This window comes from Pleurodeles waltl, chromosome 4_2 (genome assembly GCF_031143425.1).
Source record: "Pleurodeles waltl isolate 20211129_DDA chromosome 4_2, aPleWal1.hap1.20221129, whole genome shotgun sequence".
In the NCBI taxonomy this organism is placed as follows: Eukaryota; Metazoa; Chordata; class Amphibia; order Caudata; family Salamandridae; genus Pleurodeles; species Pleurodeles waltl.
In genome coordinates this window covers 348447740-348472144 of record NC_090443.1, presented here as the reverse complement: position 1 = coordinate 348472144, position 24405 = coordinate 348447740, and the positions used below count along the sequence as shown (strand labels likewise).

The 24405-nt window shown below is 43.0% G+C and overlaps 1 protein-coding gene across 1 annotated transcript in view; it reads left to right on the top strand.

The window, feature by feature from the left end:
- LOC138293864 (very-long-chain enoyl-CoA reductase-like) overlaps nucleotides 1–8491 on the top strand; it is a 121793-nt gene extending 113302 nt beyond the window's left edge. The window contains exons 12-13 of the mRNA XM_069233166.1: nucleotides 8233–8278; nucleotides 8364–8491. Of these exons, the coding sequence (XP_069089267.1) occupies nucleotides 8233–8278; nucleotides 8364–8491 (174 nt within the window). The remainder of the gene's footprint in view (nucleotides 1–8232; nucleotides 8279–8363) is intronic.
- The last annotated feature ends 15914 nt before the right edge of the window (nucleotides 8492–24405 follow it).

Sequence of the window (24405 nt, the reverse complement as noted above, 5' to 3'; positions counted from 1 at the left end):
CTTTTAAATGTAAGTGTGGATGCTTGCGGGGGAGAGTGTGCTTATGTAAAAGAGAGTGTGTGTATGAGTGAATGTGTGCTTGCGTAAGCCTGTGTGTGAGTGAAAGTAAAGATGAAATGGCGCGTGATGTCACTTCCACTACCCCTGGAATTTTGGTGAGTTGACTTGCATGGAAGACTGCAGCAAATATGGGAGCAATAGTGCATATTCACTGCCTACACAGCACTGAATGTGGAATAAAATGCACAGATGACGGGTCAGCCTCCATTCCTTAGAGTGGAACTCAAAATCAAATATGTATTGCACACTCAATAAATTATGACCTCCGTGCCAAAGCGAATTAGTGAGTACCCACTTTAAATCAACATTTTGTAGCTTGATCACGATCAGTATATAGACCTCAAACATGCATCAAAGAAAGTCTTTTCAAATTCTGAGAGTTCCTCGAATTCAATAGAACAAAATCGAACAGAGCTATCCTTGTTCATTAAAGCACCGACTAAGCTGTTATTGTTTTCAAAGTAAAAATAACGCAAACAATATATTCACTGGTATTACCAATAGAAAGGGAAAATTAGTATTTCTTTAATAGCATTAGCTTGGAGGAGGAGTCTCGGCTGAGCCGTTGACACTATTAATATCAAAGTGAGAGCGCAATGTTTGAGTTAATAAAATTGTGTGATTAATTAATATGCATAGTAACAAATTGAGTATGCACTGTATTTTTCTACAATGCAGTTTTAAAGTTGGCATTACGAGGCCTAAAATCCATTTGCATGTGTTCAATTGTACATATTTTAAATACGATTTCTTGTTTCTGTATGTGCAACTTGTATTAAAACGTGCATTTATTAAAAATCATTCTTAATTCTATCAGTTTTACAGTCCTGCTCAAATATATCTTTTGTAATGTATTCTTTCGGTGTCCCTAGTTTTCCTGGAGGAAGGAGCACTGCATTATTGCAAGCCCATGTCCTCTGGGTGGCAGAGGCGGGGGCTTACCTTAGTGAGATTCGGAGGGTGTGAATCTCAAATTTCCCAACTCAAAATGTAGTGGGCTTCGGGGTGAATGTGTGACGTGACCAAGAGTCGGCATGGACTGTTCTCATGAAAAGTAGGGTCAGTACTGATTTGCATTGTATGGTTTTCTGGGGCTGATTTAGAGTTTGATGGACAGGTACAATTTTGCGATGGACCACCCTGTTGTCATACTCAATACACACCCACTTGATTTTGAGTTGGGCAGACCACAAGTTTCACACAGGTGGCTTAAAATTTACTGTCAGGGTAAAATTTCCTTCAATGGCCCAATGGAGTAGGTGTCATCAGAAGTAAGTAATCTATCCTATTTAGAATGGATAGTCAGATGACTTTTTTTTTTATTTTCCATCATCGCCAGGTATATCTTGGTGGTGAGAGAGAGTAAAAACTGAAAAATAACCCCCCAAACTATGGAACAAAACTGGTGTGGTGGCCATTAGTTTTGTTTATCTTTCAAAAATAAACTACTGATTTCTGAGTTTATTTTTGAAAAACAAAAAACTTTCAAAACGTTTGACAGCCAGCCATCATGTTTGACAGATCCATTTTCTAAACTTTTCCTACATTGGCAGGAACCGCCATGATGGCAGTTCCTGACCATGTATAAAGATGCCTGCCAAGCTGGTGTTCATTTCTACATTTGGTGGGCAGGATAAAGGCAGTAAAGTTCTCCGCCATCCTGTCTGCCTTTACTCCGCCTGCTAAATCCTAAATAAGGCTCTACAGCGGAACAGTCATGAAAACAATGGTTTAAAATGCTACCGCAAGGGATTACCAGTGGTTAGAGTATTTGCCAGCATTAATCCCTTCACCTTCTGGGTGGTTGATTGCCAGTAGTTTGCCTAGAAATCTGAGACTGCCATAGCTTTCCAGGCATACAATTGCCAATGCTTGTGAATTATAAAAAAAATAGTAAAGTGGTAAATTTGTAACCATTCAAGATGTACTTTTATGGGTGCAAATTTGCTACTTTTTGGTAAACCACAGGATCCCTGGCCCCAACCCAAGCCACCCAGCCCCAGCTACAGCAAAGAACTCTTTAAAATTATCAAGGAGTTCTCCAACCCTGCAGCATCCGAAAACACTATCACCCTCTCTCAAGAACTCTGCAATTCACTAGTGGACTTTTTTAAAGAGAAAATTGCCACCATCTACAAAAACTTCAAACCCCAACCCACCACCAGTACCACCCTCAGCCTCCTAGCCCCTGCAGATACCACCCCTTAGGTGCTTCCTAACCACCTGCTCACCATCTGGGGCAAGCTCAGTGTACCGGCAGGACATCACAGCCATCATGAACTCCGTACACTCAGGGGTACCAAACAGCCCCTTCTCCCACCACTTTTTCAACCTCAGCAGCAAGATGATCAGCAGGGTGCTTACCGCCATCTTTAACTCATCCATAACCTCAACTGACTTCCCAGAAGCATGGAAACACGCAGAAGTCAAACCCCTTCTCAAAAACCTTCTCCCAATCCCAGCGAACTCAAAATCTACTGTCCCATCTCCCTGCTCCCCTTTCCGCCAAGGTATTTGAAAAAGCCATCAACTGCCAACTCACTCAACACCTGGAAAGGAAAAACCTACTGGACCCCTCCCAGGCAAGTGTTTACTCCAACCACAGCACCAAAACTGCCCTTATTGCAGCCACATATGACATTGAATCCCTTCTCGACAAAAGAGTGACAGCGCCCTTATTTTTCTAGACCTCTCAGCAGCATTGAACACAGCATCCTACCATACCCTTTTCATGAGATTGCATCACATTGGAATCCAAGGAAATGCCCTTAGGTGGATCACATCCTTCCTCACTGGAAGAACCCAGAGAATCTGCCTACCACCATTCACCTCTGGACCCATTGACATCATATGCGGTGTTCCCCAAGACTCATCCCTCAGCCCCACACTGTTCAACATCTATATGACCCCCTCGCCAACGTTGCCAGATCTCAAGAAATGAACATCATATCCCACGCTGATGACACCTAGCTAATCCTCTCACCTTCAGAACACCCCGCCATCATGAAGGCCAGCTTACACAGGTGTATGACAGACATAGCAGAATGGATGAAAAACAACTGCCCAAAACTCAATACGGACAAGATGGAAGTTCTGATCTTTGGAAACAACACATCCCCTTGGAACCACTCCTGGTGACCTAAAGAGCTTGGTCCTGCACCCACCCAACTGACCACGCTTGCAACCTCAGCATCATACTGGGCAACAAGCTAACCATGAAAAACAAAATCAATGCAGTCTCTTCTGTGAGCTTCCTACAGCTTCTCATGCGTCACAAGCTATTCAAATGGCTCCCCATCAACACTGGATGCAACATCACCCAGGCCCTGGACACTAGCTGACTAGATCACGGAAATGCATCTCCTAAAGAGACTGCATACTATACAAAATTCAGCAGCAAGACTCATCCTTGACCACCCTAAACAGACGCACATCCCCCCCACCTCAGGAAGCTCCATTGGATCCCCATCCAGAAGAGATGCCAATTCAAGATGATGATCCACACCTATAAAGCTCTTCACAGTTAAGGACCAGCATACCTCAACCACTGCCTGAAATTCCACCAACTCCCCAGACCACTAATCTTCACATCCCTCTCCCTCGCTCATATCCCCTGCATCCGCAAGAGGAACAGCAGAGAAAGTTCCTTCTTCTACGTCTCGTCAAGATCTCCCACCTCACCTGTACACCTCCTCCTCTCTTCTCTGATTCAGGAAAGGTCTCAAGACCTGGTTGCTCGACTAGGCTAGGCAGTCTCACTCTTTGCACCTGGATATTTTCACGGGTAACTAGCTGCAATTTACAAATCCTGATTGATTGGCTGCCTATCGTCAATGCAGACACCCTTGCACTATTGTGTGTATTGGTCAGGATAGTTTTTGTGCAGGAACGGGTACAAAAATTATCTTTGGAGGTTTGTTCCTCTTTGTATGCGTGCTGCAGAATGCTACAAACATGCAAGTATGAAATAACGAGGTGAAATAAAGATATTTCCCCTCATTATGACAACCTCAGACAGGTGAACATTGTGTCTCAAACCCATGCCTTCAACTATTTGTAAATATGTGTTTGCATCAAAATCCATCGGTGGATGAAATGCCTATCTGATGTAAAGTAATGCAAGGCAGCTCAATGCCCTGCTTTATGTTCCTTTTCTTACAATGCCAGGCAAATTGACATTTGAATGGCTATGCACATACCAAAGAGAATTTTGCATGGAGGCTGTCTCAAAAAAGCATCACAATCCAAGCTCAAAATCTTTGTGAATCTGATCCCTAAGGAAATATGGGTTTCCTTCGGAATCCATGGGGCAATGCACGTGAACAGCCATGCACCATCCATGAAGCATCTACCTAATGTAAAAATGAAGGGCCTGATTATGAGTTTGCAGTTCTAAGACCGCCAAACCCGTGGTGGCTTTTCGACAGCCACAATCCTGGTGGTCGAACTGCCAGATGATGATCCTGGTGGTTGAACCACTAGGAGACCTCCGCCACCGCCAGGATCAGAGTTCCCTACAGTTTGGTGGCAGTGAAAGTCGTGGTCAGCCACAGTGGTGCTGAGCTGTGCTGATCACGACTTTCCTTTCCGCTATTCTTTTCATGGCGGGGTCCCCGCCATGAAAAGGCTAGCGGAAAGGTAGAGTTAGGGCCACAGGTGGCCCGTGCACTGCCCATGACCATGTAGTCTGGAGTGCAGGGGCCCTGTCAACACCAGGACAGTGCGCGCTCCACAGGCAACATAATGCAAAATGACAAACCTTATGCAATGTAATAATTCATGCATTGTGTGTTGATATTGCATATTAACTTTTTGCATTGCAGGTATTTATCTTGAAATGTCATTAATGCTGTTTGTAATGTATTGTTCATTTTCAAGCCCTTCCTGCAGCCTGGCTGGGTGTGGCATGTGGGCGGGGCTTGGGTCTATTCAAAGAACCCAGCCCAGCTGCACGTGCTCACTATTCAGAGGTCCCGGTGCAGAGCAGCAGCATTTTCCTGGGCTCCTGTCCCATAGGCCTACTTGGACATTTCCTGGTCCTGTTCTCATTATCTTCCGGATCTTCAAACAGGGCGGTAAGACGGAGGTCGGGGTAGGCCCGACTCCGTTTCTAGAAACATTTGAGTTTTTGGCTTTGTGATTTATAGTGTGCGCAATTTATTCCTGGCACTTAACCCTTGCAGTTCGGATCGGCAGAGTGCGCGATCATTTCAAGGCATTTGAATCTTGATGGTTGAATCGGCAACAGTGTGTGCAATTCATTATTGGCAATTAACCCTTGCAATTCGGATCGGCAGAGTGCGCGATCATTTTGAGACATTTAAATCTTGATGGTTGAATCGGCAACAGTGTGCGCGATTCATTCTTGGCAATTAACTCTTGCAGTTTGGATCGGTAGAGTGCACGATCATTTCGAGGAATTTTAATTTTGATGGTTGAATCGCCAACAGTGTGAGCGATTCATTCTTGTCAATTAACCCTTGAAGTTCTGATAGGCAGAGTGCGCGATCATTTCGAGGCATTTGAATCTTGATGGTTGAATCGGCAACAGTGAGCACGATTCATTCCTGGCAATTAACCCTTGCAGTTCGGATCGGCAGAGTGCGCGATCATTTCGAGGCATTTGAATCTTGATGGTTGAATCGGCAACAGTGTGCGCGATTCATTCTTGGCAATTAACCCTTGAAGTTCAGATCGGCAGAGCGTGCAATCATTCCAGGTAGTTGAGTTTTGTTGCGCAGTCTGGCAATAAGGTGCGCAATAATTTCTGGGCAATTGAATCTTGAAACTTAGATCAAACAGAGTGGGATCTTTCTAGACAAAACAAGTTTAGTCAGTTTGCCTATTCTACAGTATCATTCATGAATCCTATAGCAGTTAATTCTTTGGGAACAAATGTACTCATTGACTTTTGTTGTGATGTAATTGCTATTCTAAGGATTAACTTGAGAGAGTTCAATGTTCAGAGCATATGAGTATAAAAAGGTCACGTTATTGAAAAGTTCTTGATCTCTCACGTTATTAGAGCCTAAAGAATTAAAACAAAGTTCATGAAGATTAATGTGAATGACCTTGCTGTTGTGTTTTTAACTCTTGCTTCCACAGGTCTCCTTCCCTGCTGTTCCCAATCTAAACCCCATCCCCCGCTTGGCCATTCTTTAACTCTGTGCTATGATAGCTAGTAAAGTTTGGAGCTGCCAAGAGGTGGACATATTGGGAACAGGCGCAAACCCCGAGGATCCGGTCTCGCTGACATGCCCCCTGTCAGCACCCTCGCAATGCACACTATCAGCTATGGCAGATAGTGTGCATTCCGAGGGTGCTGTGTTCGACGGCATTGGCCTCGGCTCCCTGAGAAAGCACAGGCCAATGCCTCCACACTCTTTCCACCGGTCAGCCAAGCGTAAACATCATAATACAATGTTTCCCCGTCAACCTGGTGGAAACATCATAATATGACAGTGGTGAGGCTGTCGGCTTGACGGGCACCTCCCCACCACCTTATTGGAGTACAGCAGTTCAACTGCCAAACTCGTAATCAGCCCCTAAGACTGCTTTGCGCTATGTTTGCTTATGAAGCCTTGCAAATAAACATTTGCTTGGCTCTGTAAATACCAAAAAAGATTATACACTGGGGCTGTGTCAAAAAAGTGACGCAACCCCAATGCAAAATCTTTGTAAATCTGGCCCGAAATATTTTAAGGTACTGATCTAAAAAATGAACAGGTTAAAACATCTTAGTGAAACTGATGGCATAATAAACTGACACAGTCATAGAAGACCCAACTCAGGGACCCCAGACCCAATGGCGAAGGCACAAATGTATTTATTTGGGGGTTTTCAGACCTCAAACACCTCCCCTCCGAAGCTATGCCACTGAATGGAGGCAGCATATGTCATTTCAATTGTGCCATTTTTTGAAGAAGGCGCTCTTAGTTTCCATGTGCTGTTTGTTATGTTACTATTAGGTGTTAAAATATAACTTTTGTTTCTCACCACAATGACAGTATGGTTTCTCTGCTTGCTTGAAAAGGTATATAATACACTGTGGGCCTCATTTACAAGGTTTTGAGACAGGGCAGTGCCACAAAGATTCATGCTGCACTGCCCTTCGTCAAAAGAAAAGGGCAGGAATGTGCTGTATCTATGAGATTCTGGGCATTCCTGTCCTTTCCTCTGCACTGGTGCACAATTGGCTGCCATGCACCAACGCAGGCACCCAGCACCATTGTGCAAGGGTGTCTGCGTTGTAGAAATTATTGTTTTTCTGCAGGAAGGGAGACCTTCCCGCACAAAAGCAATCACTGGAGGCGATTTCCTAACTATGTGTGCTGCAGAATGAAACCTTAAACTTTCCTAAATAAGCCTGTCAGGCCTAATTGCAAAATTTGTGATATACATATATGTACTTTCGTACTTTATTTTAATCACAGATTTTGCATGTAGACTACATTTCTAATAGACATACATGGAAATGCTCCTTGTTTTAGAGGTAGTGTTTTTGCATAACTGAGACATTTCCCAACACCAAGGGCCTCATTATGAGTTTGGGGGCCCCGCCATGGGATTGCCAAACTCATAGGGAGGACGCCACTGCCATGGAGGTGATGTCCCCCAAAGCGTATTACAATGTTTCCGCTGGGCTGACCGACGGGAACAGTGTTAGGATATTCAAGGGTTCTCACGTGTTAGGATATTGGCCTTGGCTCCCTTAAGGAGCAAAGCAGACAGTGCACATTCCGAGGGTGCTGGGTAGGGCGGCCCCTGCACTGCCCATGACATAGGCATGGGCAGTGCAGGAGCCCCCATGGTCCCCGGCACTGGCGTTCCACCAGCCTTTTCATGGCGGAGTCCCCGCCATGAAAAGGCTGGCGGAAAGTGGAGTTTTAATCAGCCAGGCAGCGCTGAGTTCCACACCCCTATGGCCGATTACAAGCTCGACTGCCATCACCCCATCTATGATCCTGGCGGGGATGGTGGTCTTCAGATGGGTACGCCCACCAAATTTGTAATTTGCCGGTCGGACCGCCAGAGCTGCGGCAGTTTGACCAACACCGCAAGTTTGTAATGAGGCCCCAAGTTCGGTTTAAATAACTTGTTTATGGCTGTGTCATAGGATTACCATAGATAAAGTCTTATGCATCTCACATGTGTTGTTTTTCTTGCTTGCAGGTGGGCGTATGGATCAGCTTCAGCATTATGACTCAGTGTATTCCAGGTATGTGACCTTTTCACTGATCATAGTCAAGACATGTATGGTTCCATGGCAAAGTTACTGACAACGTTTCTGTCTTCCTTTTCAGTGGGATTGTATACAGTTATCTACTTTATTCAGCTAACAATTTGGGCCAAGAACAAACACTGCATTTATCTGAAACAGTTCAAGGATTATCCAAGTTTCCGAATGCCCATCATTCCTTTGTTCCTATAGGACCTGGTTCTTTTCAAAGCTCATGTTGACTTTCTGGAACAGATGCATATATGTTCTTATCATGCTGCTACACCAAATAAATTGCTCATACTTTTCAATACTGTCAGCCACTGATATCATTGCAGCAAACAGTTGCATTTTGTAGAATTGTGACACTAAGGGGGTCATTCTGACCCCGGCGGTCTTAGACCGCCGGGGCCAGGGTCGGCGGGAGCACCGCCGACAGGCCGCATTCCGACCGCGGCGGTAAAGCCGCGGTCGGACCGGCAACACTGGCGGTCTCCCGCCAGTGTACCGCCGCCCTTTTGAATCCTCCAAGGCGGCGCAGCTAGCTGCGCCGCCGAGGGGATTCCGACCCCCCCTACCGCCATCCAGTTCTCGGCGGTCCGCTGGCATGGGCACTGCAGGGGCCCCCGTAAGAGGGCCCCTACAAGTATTTCACTGTCTGCTTGGCAGACAGTGAAATACGCGATGGGTGCAACAGCACCCGTCGCACCTTCCCACTCCGCCGGCTCGATTACGAGCCGGCATCCTCGTGGGAAGGGAGTTTTTCCCTGGGCTGGCGGGCGGTCTTTTGGCGACCGCCCGCCAGCCCAGGGAAAAACTTAGAATACCCTCTGCGGTCTTTCGACCGCGGAGCGGTATTTCGGAGGGGGGAACTCTGGCGGGTGGCCTCCGCCGCCCGTCAGGGTCAGAATGACCCCCTAAATCTCTCTACTAACTGAGAGATCTTCCTCCCTACTTAGCTCATGACTCAGTGGCCTTATAAAGTATTATCCAAAATAAGCTCTAATTTCCCGAGTCCATTGACTGGAAATGAGTACAGTATCTCTCAAACGGAACACATCCAAGTTCAAGTTGAGACCGTGTAGTGTTAAGTTAACATTTTCAGCGTTTGTATTTATGACTCATGTTGGTGTACATTCTCAAACCATGGTTCACTTTTACTTGGGGCTCGCTGTTCTGGGTTCCGTTTGCATGGTTTCCAACTCAAGCTGAGCCAGCTGGAGTTGGGAATTCGTGGAAATGGGATCTACAAGACGTGGGCTCCCTTCATGCAAATAAAGTATTTAATCTTACTACACTGCTTCTGCCTGCTTTATCCTATATTGGCTCCTTCCACAGACTGAAAAGGAAATGTCTTCTACTCAGCCACAACCTTCTAGATCTTCTAGCCATTTAAATCTGTATGATACACACCCCCTCCATCTGTGACCAAGGCTACGGCCGAAATGCGTTGGAGTTATCAATTTTCTGATTAAATCGCAATATATACACTACGGAGGTGTCCTGGTTATCCTTGGACTGAGAGGATTATATTTGTAGATTACGGGCGTCTCAGAACCCGACCAGGACCGCTGTGGCGAGGCTTCCGCGTTCCGGGCATTGTTTGGTGGAGAAATATATATATGTGTATATATATATATATATATATATATATATATATATATATATATATATATATATATATATGTATATATAGAGAGAGAGAGAGAGAGAGGGGGAGAGAGAGAGAGAGATAAAACCCTAAATATAGATATAGACTAGATTTATTACTTTGAATATATGTATTGTCATATATATTTTCTTATTAATAAATGTAAAATATTAAATGCATAATGTAAAATACATATTTATATTAACTATATTGTATATTTTCATAGTAAATGTAGAATAATAAAGTAATATAATGACTTTTTACTTATGTTACACTATATATATATATATATATATATATATATATATAATATTTAAATAAACACAAACACATATATTTATGTGTCTTGTGAAGTTATATAAGTATATATTTCTATATAGTATTACATATTTAAAAAATGATATATTTGTCTATTTTTGGACAATATTAGTGTCAACAATATTATTTTTCCAATATATTTGTATTTGCCACGGAGCACGATATTGCGGTAGTCAAAAATTTTGACACAGTAGTTTTGTCAACAATATTGTTTACCATGATATTGTGTCAGTGATCCTAGCCAATGGGCCTGCTCAGACACTGTGGCATTCAGAGTACAGCAGACAAGTTGTGTGACAAGAAATGGTCATAATCTAACTATCACCTTATGGAGACCCGTTTAGGCAGCAAACATCTTTTTTTAACGGATTGGTACCTGCAGTAGGAAGTTCTGTCCCTCAACATTATGGCTGAACTAGTAGTCACCTGCCTTTGAGATTCAACTTCTTAGCATCCCAACACACATCTTGCCTGTTTCACCTAACATTGAATCATCTAAGTAAGTGGCTGCGGACTGGGATCTCTTCAAACACCTCACCATAGTCACACATTTCTCAGCCATAGGTTTCTTTCGGCAAGTGACCACTTTGAGAGTTTTGACTTTACAATTAGGCATGCATCTCTTATGGCAGTCTGCTGAGTTGTAATGTGTTCAGTGTCAGATTACTAACATGGACTGAAGATAACACTGCCATTCCACATCATGGTATGCTAGAGCAAATAGTTACAGCCCATCGGGCACTGGTTGATTAGTCTGCCTAGTTTCCTCTAGAGTATTGCATGGCCTGTCATTCAAAGAGGCCCGCCCGGCACACAAAGGCAAACCAGGCTAGTCTTATGCACTGGCTATAGTTTGCCAGTATGCCCTCGAGAGATCTATGTAGAGATGAACTGAGAAGGTCCTGTTTGTCCAGAGGTTCATCCACCTTGGCATACTGTAGGATAAACATTACACACAGTGATCCTATTCAAGCACTTATGCATTCTGGAGCCATATCAGACTTAGGAATAAGGATTACTGTGCTTTCTCAGTCATTGATGGACTTGATATTGACTGTCCTCCATCTTCTTATTCCTTTTCTTATCTTTGTCTTTCAAGATTGTTGTTGAGGTTATGAAAGGACAAGCTGGATATGACACTGCTTCCCCACATCATGTTCTAATTGTTTCACTGAGCCAAGCTGACTAGAATATACATCCTTATGTATCTGTACCATGTTTTGCAATTCTGCCCTCTAAATCTTAGAAAGATCCCCGGGGAGCATTACATATGCAAAGGGAGAGCCCCACATTTCTGTTAATAATTTATTATATTTGCAAGATACATTTTACGCCACTGTATGTTTGGTGTTATTAACTCAACTAACCGCCTTGTGGAGACTAGTTTGGGCAGTATACACCTTGTTCTGACCCATTGAGACCAGCAGTAGGACATCTTGTTGCTTCACATTAGAGCTGCCCTAACTTGTCCAAAAGATGCTTTCTGGACCCCTCTTTTGATGCACCTTTTTTGTTTTTACGATATGGTCCCTGATTTTTTTGTGTGTTTGCATAGATCACGTAATTGGATTGGGTTGTGAGCCCAATATGAGTAATTGAAACCTTTCATCTAATCAGAGACTATGTCTATTGATTACTTTCCAGGATCTACTGTTTGTGCTCTCACCTTTAACCTATGCTAAATTTCAATAGGGTGACCCTGTGTTCCTCAGAACCTGAGTGTTATATACTGTACAAACAAATAATTGGTTCGGTTGGATGATTTTTTTTGTGATTCATATGAAATATTATCCTAGACGAGAAACTTTGAGGTCCAGACAACACAGTTACTAAAATGATATATATTTGAGTGATACAGCAACATAAATGTTCGTAATTCAAACATTGTGGTGCTTTATGTGTGAAAGGTGAAAGAAAGTGCTTGTGTAGTGCATCAAAACAAACAGTTCTCAAACATTTGCACAAAAACTGTTGACATCTTAATTATGCATGTCCATGCTATTCAGTTTTTTGAGTAGGTATACTGGCGATTTGATAAGTTAAGAGATTACCTGTAGTCAATTAACGCAAATGAACTAGCTTGCTGATCCATCCAGAGGAAAGGTATTAATCAAATGTTATTGTTTGATGTAATTTGTCCCTTGTTTCCAACTGCTAATTTTGACAGTGCCATAGCTAGATGTTTTTTTCAAATTTGTGTTGATTAAATTGTTTTGCATGAAGCCCAAACATGATATTCTCATTTGAAGGTTAGTGAGGGATGACCCTACATGCCAGTAGGTTGCTCTTAGTAATTAATAGATGTAACTCAGTTGCTGAATCTAAATGTATGCTATTTCCATCGCACAGTTATTCTTGTTATTGATTTGTACTGTAATTCTAGAGTGTGTAACAATTCATACTTTGGTTAAATTCAGGTTCTTTAGAACACTTGGTCAACAAGTGCTGTTTCTGTATATCATTTGAATTTGAGACTGAGTTACGTGATATTAGCATTGTTAACAGGGAAATAAACATTCTAACTTTTAAATAAAGATGTGGTTATTCATTGCCAAAGGGGTCATGGTGCATGAAATTACTGACTCCAAAGATCATTGATACTGTTGAAATTGAGACCTATGGTGGGAGTTACTCTAAGTGCAGTCAAAAGTTTCATCAAACCTCTAACGTGTCCCCTTATAACTTAAAGATAAGAACCCAAATAAGGTGAGATGTGCTAACAGAGCGGGCCGGCCAAACATACATGCGCACTAAGCTCTGTCCAACCTGGCACTGTGTTGTTGGGTTAGAGAGAGCAGGCAGACGCTCCCAGCCTGCCTGGGAGTGCCCTTGCCGGGTGTTATGACCAATCCGAACACTGCAGTCATGCAGCAGCGTTCAGATTGGGCGCAGGATAGGCTGGGAGCCTGTGCCTGCAGCCTGCGGTGAAGGGAAGAGGAGCGGAGTGGTGGTGGCGGCTGCAGCGGCGATTCAGGTAAGTTTTGGGCTTTTTTAAATTATTATTTTTTTGTCCCCGCTCTGCCTCGCCCCCGCCAGGAGCTGCTCCTGGACTTGTCAACCATGGAATTCAACAATCCTGGTGAGTCTGTCCATATGTTTCAAGGACAATTTCATGTACTAATAGTCCTGAATCCTGATGAGCCTGTCCATATGTTTCGTGGACAATTTCATGTAATAATAGTTCTAAAGAGGGAAAGACATGTTTACTGTAGTCTCTCTGCAATCTTAGTCTCTTGCCAGCAGTATGGTTTTATACCAGGCAGAGTTACCATGAGCTACACCAATACGACAATTGCTGCCTTTGATGTGGCGGGAAGATTAGGTAAAACGCTAGTTATGGTCCTGTTAGATGCCAAGAGGGTTTTCGATTGTGTAATGTGGTACTGTCTTGGATAAAAATGGAGCTTTACGGATTGGTGATCAGTTCTGTAAGTGGGTACAGTCTTTATATAGGGCCTCTTGTGCTAAGCTGGCGTATGTTGGGCTATCTTCATCACCATTCAAGACTGATCGGGGCACCCAGCAGGGGTTTCTGCTCTCTCCTCTTTTATTTGCTTTTTCTTTGGAGTCATACCTCCAATTTCTGCCGATGAATGGCGGCATTCAGCCGCTGATGTCTGGTGGTTGTGAACTTAAAATTACTGCACATGCTGATGATCTCACTGTATATACATCTAATCCATCAGTTGCTCTAGACTGTATAAAAGAGGAAGCTAACAAATTTGGAATATTCTGAGGCTATAAATTAAACACAGCTAAAACTCTGTTATTGTCGAACTTTAGGCCGGCTGTTTCAATCCCGGGGGTAACACCCTTGGCCACATATCATGGTAGTAATCTAAGTACACAGGTTGACAAAATCATTACATTGAACTATGAGCCTTTGCTCACATCAATTACTTCTAAACTACGGCTTTGGACTAGGCTTCCGCTCAATATCATTGGTCGTTGCAATATCGTAAAAATTAACATTCTTCCCAGGTTTTGTATCTGTTTCAGGCAATCCCACTTCGGGTCCGCAATTTTTTTCAAACATTTAGAAGTTGTTATTGGCTGCTTTATCTAAGGTTACAGACAGGCTAGGCGTGCCAAATGCTTCTTAAAACTTCCATAGAGGCAGGGAGGCCAGCAGGTACTGGATCTTAAATTATATTTTTGGGCAGCGTTTGCAGGACATCTGCGCAACTTGTTAACAGAAGCAGAGCCAGTCTCTTCGGGTTTGGGCTATTGATTGGCATTAGGGTCTGAATGTAGGCTCTCTTTTTGTACAATATCAGACCCCAATTATTATAAGTGTGTAAAATGTCAATGTATCAATGACATCATACACATCTGGCAGGAAATATGCACTAAATGGGCAAGTAGAAAATCTCCAGTTAGTATAATCTATTGTGGGTTCTGTGAGCCTCAGACTGATGAAACCTTACTTCTGACTGCTAAGTGGAAAAAGGAGCTTTCTTGTGAGATTCTGCCATCAGAAATCTATAGTGCCCTGGAGACTGTGGTTTGCTCTGTGCACTCAATTAATTTAAAATTACAGCACTTTAATATTTGTATTATGCACCAGAGAGAATCACTTATTGGAGTGGGAATTCTGGTGCTGATAAAACTAGTTGTCCCAGGTGTGGCTGCCCAGCAGCCGGTATATGCCACATGTTTGTACATGCCCTGCTCTCCAGAAATTTTTGGAAGGGATGACTCAAGTAACAGCATCATGTCTGGGAATTGTAACACATTTTATTCCTATGGAGATAATGATGGGTTATAGAATGGAATATCTTCTTGGGTTGAGAAAACAGGTGTCTATAATCATTGTCTCTGCCAGGCTTCACATTGCTAGAGCATGGGTATCTCCGGCCCCGCTGGAGGTTACTGAATGCTAGGCGGTTATATGGCCAGATTACGAGTCTGAACTGGCATTGGCTAGAGCGAGGGGTATTCGCTCACTTAAGAAATAGGACAGGATCTGGGCGGGTTTTAACTGGGAACTGCAGTTTAACGCCTAAAAACCAACTCTTACCAATTCATAGTCAATAGGTCTAGATTTGTAGTGGTCGTCTGCTGCATGGTATTTGTCGCCCCTCACTCTGCCGCCCTCTTTGTGTTTCTCTTCATATCATGTATCTTTGTCTATATCTATGTGTGGGCTACAGAGGTTACCTCCCCCTCATTTTTTTCTGTTTAAATTAATGGTACCTGTGATGATCCTTTTTGACTGAAAAAACATATTTTTAAAAAAAGCAAAGACATACTTACTTGGCACTACTTTTCCCCCTTAATTTACGTTGTGTTAGCGCGCGCCGAGGCTTGAGCACCTTTTAGAACGTTGGGGTGTCAGCAGAGGTTGATGAAGTGTGGGATACCGAGCGAATGGTATTCTGACGGGAGCTGTGACAGGTAACAATTGAAATGTGTTGCCGTGTTAGCTCAGCCTGTTGCGTCCTCATTTTACATCGTCACTTTTCTGTGTGCAGCTTCGTGCATGCGAGTGTCTTTACAAACGATCAGACACTTATAAATAAATATCGTTTCCCCCATGCACGCCTCATGTGCTGCACACAGTGATTTTCATGAAACTGGCTGTTAACCTGCCCATGAAGATCGCTCTATCACGCAGGGGCCCACAGTAGTATATTCAATCGTATGGCCTTGTTCCACGTGCCCAGTAGACCCCCCTCCCCTATAGCAAATCTGCCTCTGTAGGCTACAAACCTCCCTTGTGGGTGCTGTAGCAATGAGGTTTAGGGACTGGCAGTGAGATCTTAGTTCAGGAGGACATGCAAGTGTGTGGTGTCCTGCTTTGTTTGGTACTGAACCAAGTGACATGGCTTAGCCCCGTCGCTGGCACTCTCTGTATGCTCGTTCATCTGCAAGTACTGAAGCCATGTTCTTTTGTGTGAACAACTAAGATACGAAAGTCATCAGCTCTCACTCCTTTTCACCTGGCAAGCCCTGGAGCAAAGCTTCTATGCTTGCACTGCATCATCACTGCTTTTAGGCTGCTGGGCCTGAAGAAAGTCATCCTGCAGCTCTTCCTGCTGAAGGTGTGAGCTGAAAATATCTAAGCCAGAATATTAACAAACAAATTATCCAAAGGTAAATTGATCTATCTATCATCACCTACTGGCAGTGCCCGGTAAGTAGTTACAGTTAGGACCTAGTGACCAAAAAGTGTTTTTTGACTTGTCTCCCAAAAAAATGGTCATGTTGTGCATGGAAAGTTTCGGGATGATCCATCAGGCAGGGGTTGAGAAAAAGGGGGGGTAGTGGGTAAAAAAAGTGAGTTTACTATGTTAATGCTCATAGAGTTTATAGACACGCCTGAAGCTCAAACCGCTAGATGAAGTTACAACAAATGTGTCAGAAAGATAGCTATTGGTCTGGAGATCAGACTTTTTGTTATTTGGCATAAATCCATTGAGTAGTTTTTGAGATATTAAAGTAAAAAGACATTTGTATACCTGTAGGCATGGATCCTCCTGGGCAGGTGCAGCCCGTAATTGAGGGCGGAGGGGCCCTAGGCACTCTTCATGTTCAGGTCAGGCAGCCAGGAGCAGACATGCGCGATTTGCGTTGACTCCTGGCTTCCTAAGCTGAACTTTGCTGGGCTGAGGAGGTCACAGCTCCTATGGGCGTGACCTCCTCTGCTCAGAAAAGGTGCCTCGAGGCCCTCCCCTGGGTGACGAGAAAAGTGTCACCCATTGACTTTGACCTGGGTGCTTCAGGTTTAAGCCCTGAAGTGCCCAGGGCGAGTGTCAATCAGTGACACTTCGTCACAGAGTGGGGTTGGGTCAGCAGTCTCACTGAGCCCATCCCACTCTGTGACGAGGGTGGGACTGTTGCCTTCCCAGGTCAGCCAATGAGGAAAGGCAGCAGTCCCAACCCTCCTGGGGCCTCTGAGGCTGAAGGTAAGTGTGTGAGTGTGTGTGTGATCTTTTAAAATGATTGTTTGGTGCATGCATGTTTGAATGTTATGAGTTGTTAATGGATGTGCGTGCGCTCGTGCATATGTGTGTGTGTGAAAGAATGAGTGTGTGTGTGTGATCTTTTAAAATGAATGTTTGGAGTATGCATGCATGCATGTTTGAATGTTATCAGTGTTGTTTATGGATGTGTTTGCGTGCATGCGTGTGTGTGTGAAAGAATGAGTGTGTGTGTGCTTCCCGCCCACCCCCCTCCCTCCTAAACCTTCCGGCTGCCACTGCTCCTGGGTCCCTCCTGGGATCCATCACAAATCTGGGGGAAAAGCAAGGCCCAGATTGGCTGGCCGCAACCTGACAGAAAAGTTGCAGCTGCAATTTGGTTACACGCATTGGCAGGTGGTGGAAAAAGAATAGTGTAAAAACATATAAGGGGTCAGGATACAGATATCCTGACCCCATAGGACAGATGGAGGGGTCTCCTAGGGACCGCTCATGGGCAAAAAATTGCCTATTTTTTTTCAGCTGGTTTGCGGATCCTTCTAGGATTCTACTTTGATCCTGGGGAAAAGCAAGGCCCTCATTTGCTGCCTGCAAACTGACAGAAAAGTTGCAGCCGCTATTTTCTATCCTGCATTGGCTAGGGGGTGGGAAGCAGGCCAGGCCCGGCAGCCAACACCTGCTGTGCACAGCCCTGTGCGCGGCAGTGGTTGGATTAACGTAAAGTAATTAAAGTAATTGAAATACCTTAATGTGAAAAAAAACATAGTGAAAAAACCAAAGGTTACAGGGATGATATAGTTAGGAAATAAACATAGGAAAAAACATAGTAATTCACTTAAAAACACAAAGGTTACAGGGACGTTATAGTTAGGTTCTGAATTTACTCCCACAAAACCATAGAAATTCAGCAATTATAGTTAGAGGTATTTCAAGTAACTATAACTCATGCTCTAAGGTACCTATAACTCGCGCCTTCACCATGCACTGCTAATTACCCCATATAGTACATCACTTACAACATTATTTATGATATCATTGATAACATCACTGCAATATTTGCAGTAAAAGTATTGATGAGAAAACTTTGCATAGTGGGGGCGCAAGTTATAGTTACATCAGGGCATGAGTTATAGTTACTTGAAATTAAATTCAGAACCTAACTATATATATATATGTATATGTATATATATATATATGTATATGTATATATATATATATATATGTATATATATATATATATATATATATGATATATTACCTTCTGGAGGTGGCCACTTCAGCTGCTGCCTGGAAAAGTTTTGGGGTGATTCATCAAGCAGGGGCTGCGGAAAGGGGAGGAGGTAAAAAAACACAGTTTCTCCATGCAGTTTTCCATAGGGATTTTAGACATGGATACTCCCCGAACTGCTGGACGAAATTGCACCAAATTTTGGCAGAAAGCTAGATCTTCGCTCAGAAAGAGTGCCTTTTGTGATTTGGTGAAAATGTGTTCAGTAGTTTTGGAGTTATCAAAACAATAGATTTATGTATATTTAGAGACGCAGATCCACTTGCAGATCCAGCATGTTGCTATCCACATGCTAACAGCAATGCCATGATTGGCTGACTTCAACCTGAGAGTAAAGTTGCAGCTGCCATTTTGTGAATCGGGACACAGGTCCTGGGATGGGGTGCAGAATACAGATTAAATAGGATATGTGGTGTCAGGGTTGAGGTATTGAGTAGAGGACCCATGGAGGTCTTATGAGGGAACCTCTCATGTAAAAAATGTCACTGATACACCCCCTTAGAGACCCAGAGAACCACTCACACATCCACTCATAGGCCCACACAGGCACTCACATCCACTCATACACCCACTTACCCACATCCACTTACACAACCACAACCACTCACACATCCACTCTGATACTCATACCTCCACACACACACACACACATACACACACCGACAGACCCATACAACCAGTCACACACCCATTTAGACACCCTGAAAACCACTTGAAGATTTCATTCACACACCTTTCATCCACTCATACACCCACTTAGTGACCCAGAGAACCACTCACACACCCATTCACAGACCCACACAAACACTTACACACCTTCTCCCACACCTACCACACGCACACACCCAGTTACACACCCACTCACACATCTGTACAGCTACTTATGCACCCAGTTACAGACCCACACAGCCAGTGACACACCCACACTCACTCACAGAATCACATACACATCCACACAACCACACACACCTATACAACTATTTACACACCCTCTCACAGCTCCAGAAAATCACTTACATAACTATACAGGAAAAAGACAGCTACTCACACACAGTCACTTACTCAGCAACTGACACACCCAAACACAGGCAGTGATAAACATAAAGAAATTGCAATAGCATATGGTTGTAGAAAATGTGCCATTTTAGTGTTGAATGTATACTCTTGGTTGGAAGTGGCTCTGCGGATCCATAACATAAATTTTAAGAAAAGGATGGGTTGGTGCATTTCATTTATAGAAAGACTATGGCCCTCATTCTGACCCTGGCGGTCTTTGACCGCCAGGGCGGAGGACCGCGGGAGCACCACCGACAAGCCGGCGGTGCTTCAATGGGGATTCCGACCGCGGCGGTAAAGCCGCGGTCGGACCGGCACCACTGGCGGGGTCCCGCCAGTGTACCGCGGCCCCATTGAATCCTCCGCGGCGGCGCAGCTTGCTGCACCGCCGCGGGGATTCTGACCCCCCCTACCGCCATCCAGATCCCGGCGGTCGGACCGCCGAGATCCGGATGGCGGTAGGGGGGGTCGCGGGGCCCCTGGGGGCCCCTGCAGTGCCCATGCCACTGGCATGGGCATTGCAGGGGCCCCCGTAAGAGGGCCCCTACATGTATTTCACTGTCTGCTGCGCAGACAGTGAAATACGCGACGGGTGCAACTGCACCCGTCGCACAGCTTCCACTCCGCCGGCTCGATTCCGAGCCGGCTTCATCGTGGAAGCCTCTTTCCCGCTGGGCTGGCTGGCGGTCTGAACGAGACCGCCCGCCAGCCCAGCGGGAAAGTCAGAATTACCGCCGCGGTCTTTCGACCGCGGAACGGTAACCTGACGGCGGGACTTTGGCGGGCGGCCTCCGCCGCCCGCCAAGGTCAGAATGAGGGCCTATATGAGTTACCTTACCTTAATTTTTTAATTCTTAGTTTTAAAATGTATAATAAGAATTAATGTGTCAATAAAATGTGTTTATAAACTTGGGAAAATGTATATTACTAAAATGAACTTATGGGTGAAATTGTAGTACAAAAATGTCCAGGGCACTTGTATAAAGAATAAGGTCCAAGTCCATAGATTCTTAAATGGCCAATTTTCTTATATTTATTATATAGCTCTTCTTCAGTGTTATCCAAATCAGCCCAGCCAACACGTGTACGATTGGAGAGACTTAAAAAACAAGAAATATCAAAAGGGTGGGATGGGGCAACGCTGCAACAATATGTTAAACTTAACAGGATACCAAGGGGACTGAGGTCTCAGATTTTTCCTACTTTCGATGATTTAGATGCAGATCATCTGGCCAGTTGGGAGAACAAATTGACTATGAGCTCTATGCGATTGATAGAGATTTTGATTGAAAGTGTGGATAGGAAATTATCTGCTTTACAAGCAGAGATTTTAGCTCTTGAAAAGGAAATTAAGGACCTAAATTTAGTGGAAGCAACTACCAAGAATTTTGCAATATTAGAAGATGTAATTAATAAACATCAAAATGAAATTACGCAAAGGAAAGCTAGGAAATTGAAGAGAGATGAGTTGGATTATAAGAGTGGGCAAATTCTTACTTTTTCTAAGAAATATGACCATTTAGTTAGAACTGATAATAAAAAACAAGAGAGGAGTTCGGAAATGTCAGGATCAGATACAACATCACTCAGTGCCCCATCAATTAGTGACAGTGATTCTGATAACAGTGTTGGTACTTTAATACCTCTTTGAGATACTGCTCCTTCTGTTTTTAAGGGAGGTACAGAGAATCAAACAAGGACATCGGGAATCAAATTGGAGAAGAGACAATTCCATAGAACAAGAAGGGGTAAGAGGGGAGGGAACCACAGAAGAAAAGAGAGGGATGAGAACAAGGTCGTGGGACAAGGGGAAACAATAGACACAGAGGAGGATGCCATTAACATAATCAGCTTCTCTAGTAAGAAACTTTCTTGCAGTACCATTTCATTACTTAATAAAGGTTTGGGTTTTTGTCCTGAGGATATGGGAGAGTTCTAAAAATCAAAGATTGACTTATTTAAATTTGTTAGACGTCTTAAACTAAAAAAATACTTTGACATTAATATGATGAATCAACATGAGGATTATTCACACAAGACAAACATTGAACATAGCCCCCTGACTATTCAGGATCTGTTCGATACAATTACTTTGATGTCTATTACTGACTATGATGATGATTCTATTACTATTCCACAATTACTTTCAGACCTAGATATTGATACCCGCACAACTGCGAGTGGTTTAAAAACTAAATCAAATGGACACCTAACTTGACTAGTGGGAATTCTATTGATACTTTCTATAAACTGGTTTGGAAGGATCTTGATAGGTTAGAGAAAAAGGCCAGGAAGAGGCATCGGTTTACTAATAAGAATCTTAGCAATGAAGAAAGAGAGGCTTTCAAAGTTATGCGAGGGTGGGATGACATTACGATTAAAGAAGCGGATAAAGGTGGCAATATTGTAATAATGAACACGTTGGACTATGACAAGGAAATTCATGCGCAATTAGCAGACCAAGGTTGTTACGAAACAAAATACTTATAATCCTATGTATGAACTTACTGGTACCATCAATAAGTTCCTCAAAGGCTGGTTTGACAGAGGTTTACTTAATGAAGAGGAATATACATATTTACGGGTCTTTCGACCTATTTACCCATCTCTTCATGCCTTACCAAAGATACACAAGAACTTACCTTTCCCACCGGGTAGACCAATAGTATCACATATAGGGGGCCCAACTGAGAAATTGTCACAATTTGTTGACATTTTTTTCCAGCTATATGTACGCAATTTGCCTTCATTTATCAAAGATACAAAACACATCCTGAGTATCATGACCGATGTCAGTTGGGAGCCAGGTATGACAATGGTTACACTAGATGTAGTTTCATTATATACTAGTATTCGACATGACTTGGGTATTATGGCTCTCAAATATATTTTGAATAAAAGGTCAGACAGTCTGTTGGAAAACACAGAGATGTTAATAACCATGACGGAAATAATTTTACATGACAATTTTCTTCTATTTAAGACTGACTGGTAGAAGCAAAAACAGGGCGTAGCGATGGGTTCACGGTTCTCTCCCTCCTATGCTAATTTGTTTATGGGCTACTTGGAGCAAGAATTAATTTGGGGCCCTGGAGGTGCAGTTTGGAACAGTAATATCTTATACTGGGGCAGGTACATTGATGATTGCTTTATGATTTGGATAGGAACAGACTTGGAATTAAATCAGTTTTGTGATTATTTGAATTCGAATTGGGCCAATATCAGGTTCACTTGTGAACATATTAGTACACGCATTACATTTCTGGATGTTAAACTTTTTATAGAAGATCAGAAAATTCATAGTCGTTTATACCGTAAGAGTACTGCATGTAATTCCATATTGCATGCTACCAGTGCACACCCCAAGCATCAGATTAATTCTATACTCTATGGGGAATTAATACGTGCAAGACGTAATTGTAGTCAGGATGGGGACTTCCTACAATGTACAGAAGACGTTTTTCCCAACAGGGTTATGAATCATCTATTATCAATAAGGCCTGAAACAAGGTCATGAAAATGGAAAGGAAAGACACTCTTAAATACTTTCCTAGAGTTAAAAATGAAACGATAAGATGTATAGTGGATTATACATGAGCATCGAGTGATTTACTTAAATGTATGAACAAACATTGGCATGTGTTACATGTGGACAAAAGCTTAAGCAAATATATTTCTGATCGTCAGTGCCTTACATATCGTAGGGTTAGAAATTTAAAGAATATACTGTGTCCTATAACAATGAAGAATCAAGGTTTCTATAAATGTGGGCATTGCGGTGGTGCAGATGGGAAAAAACTGGAACTTGTTCATTTAACAATAGTGTTGGAGATGAATTTCAGATTTATTCAAATATTACTTGCAATAGCAAATATGTGGTTTATGCGATTATTTGTAATTGTAATCGAATAAATGTGGGGAGTACAATCACAGCCTTGAAATTAAGGATTAGTGAACATTATAGGGCTGTAAAACAGGATGATGCCAGGTACCCCATCTCTTTACACATGAGAGAATGTCCGGCACAAGGACAGACCAAGAATTTTCAATTCCTTGGTCTAGAACAAATACCACAAGACCCTCGTGGGGGCAACAGAGAACTGCGACTCAGGAGAAGGGAATGCATTTGGATATTGAGACTGAGAACGGTTGAGGAGGGTTTAAATACCAATCATGAGATGCCATTTTTTGGGGGGGACTGAATGATAATATTTGGAATAAGGACAACAGTGGGGAGCATTGTGCGCTGTATTTAAGGAATATTGATTTTTATGTTGATGGTATTACCATTTGGCCCTTGGATTACTGTTTGCAAACATATGTTTTAGATAATTTCAGATTATATAGGGGCCCTACAGGTGCTGCTTCCATTTGGGGGACAACCCATTATTGAAGTTTTCTTTGTTGATGACTTTTTATAATGTTAGTTAGTTGTTCTACTGATTTAATTTGCACATACATCTTCTAGCATATCTATTATTAACACTAACATGGTTTTCGGTATGGTATTACTGTTTCGTTTACTTTCGGAACATTAAATAATTTTGTTATAGAAGAAATGGATTACTTTAAGGATGGGCATCAGATTTATGTACAGTCCACTCTTTAGGCTTCTGCATCACTGAGTGTTAAATAATCCGAGTCTAGGGAAAGAGTTTCAGTAATCAACGCGCACACGCCACTGTGTTTGCAATTACGGGTAAATTCATGTTGTTATCTAGGTAAACGTGACATTTTCAATTTACATGAGAGTTTAGAGGGATGGTTAATATGCTGCCTTCTTTGATGAATAACTCACGTTATGTTGCACGTCAATGAAGGGTCACTATTCTTATAATGGCGAACGCTAGATAGCTGTTTAGTCCGCTTTCTAGGTTCATGTCGATTTGCG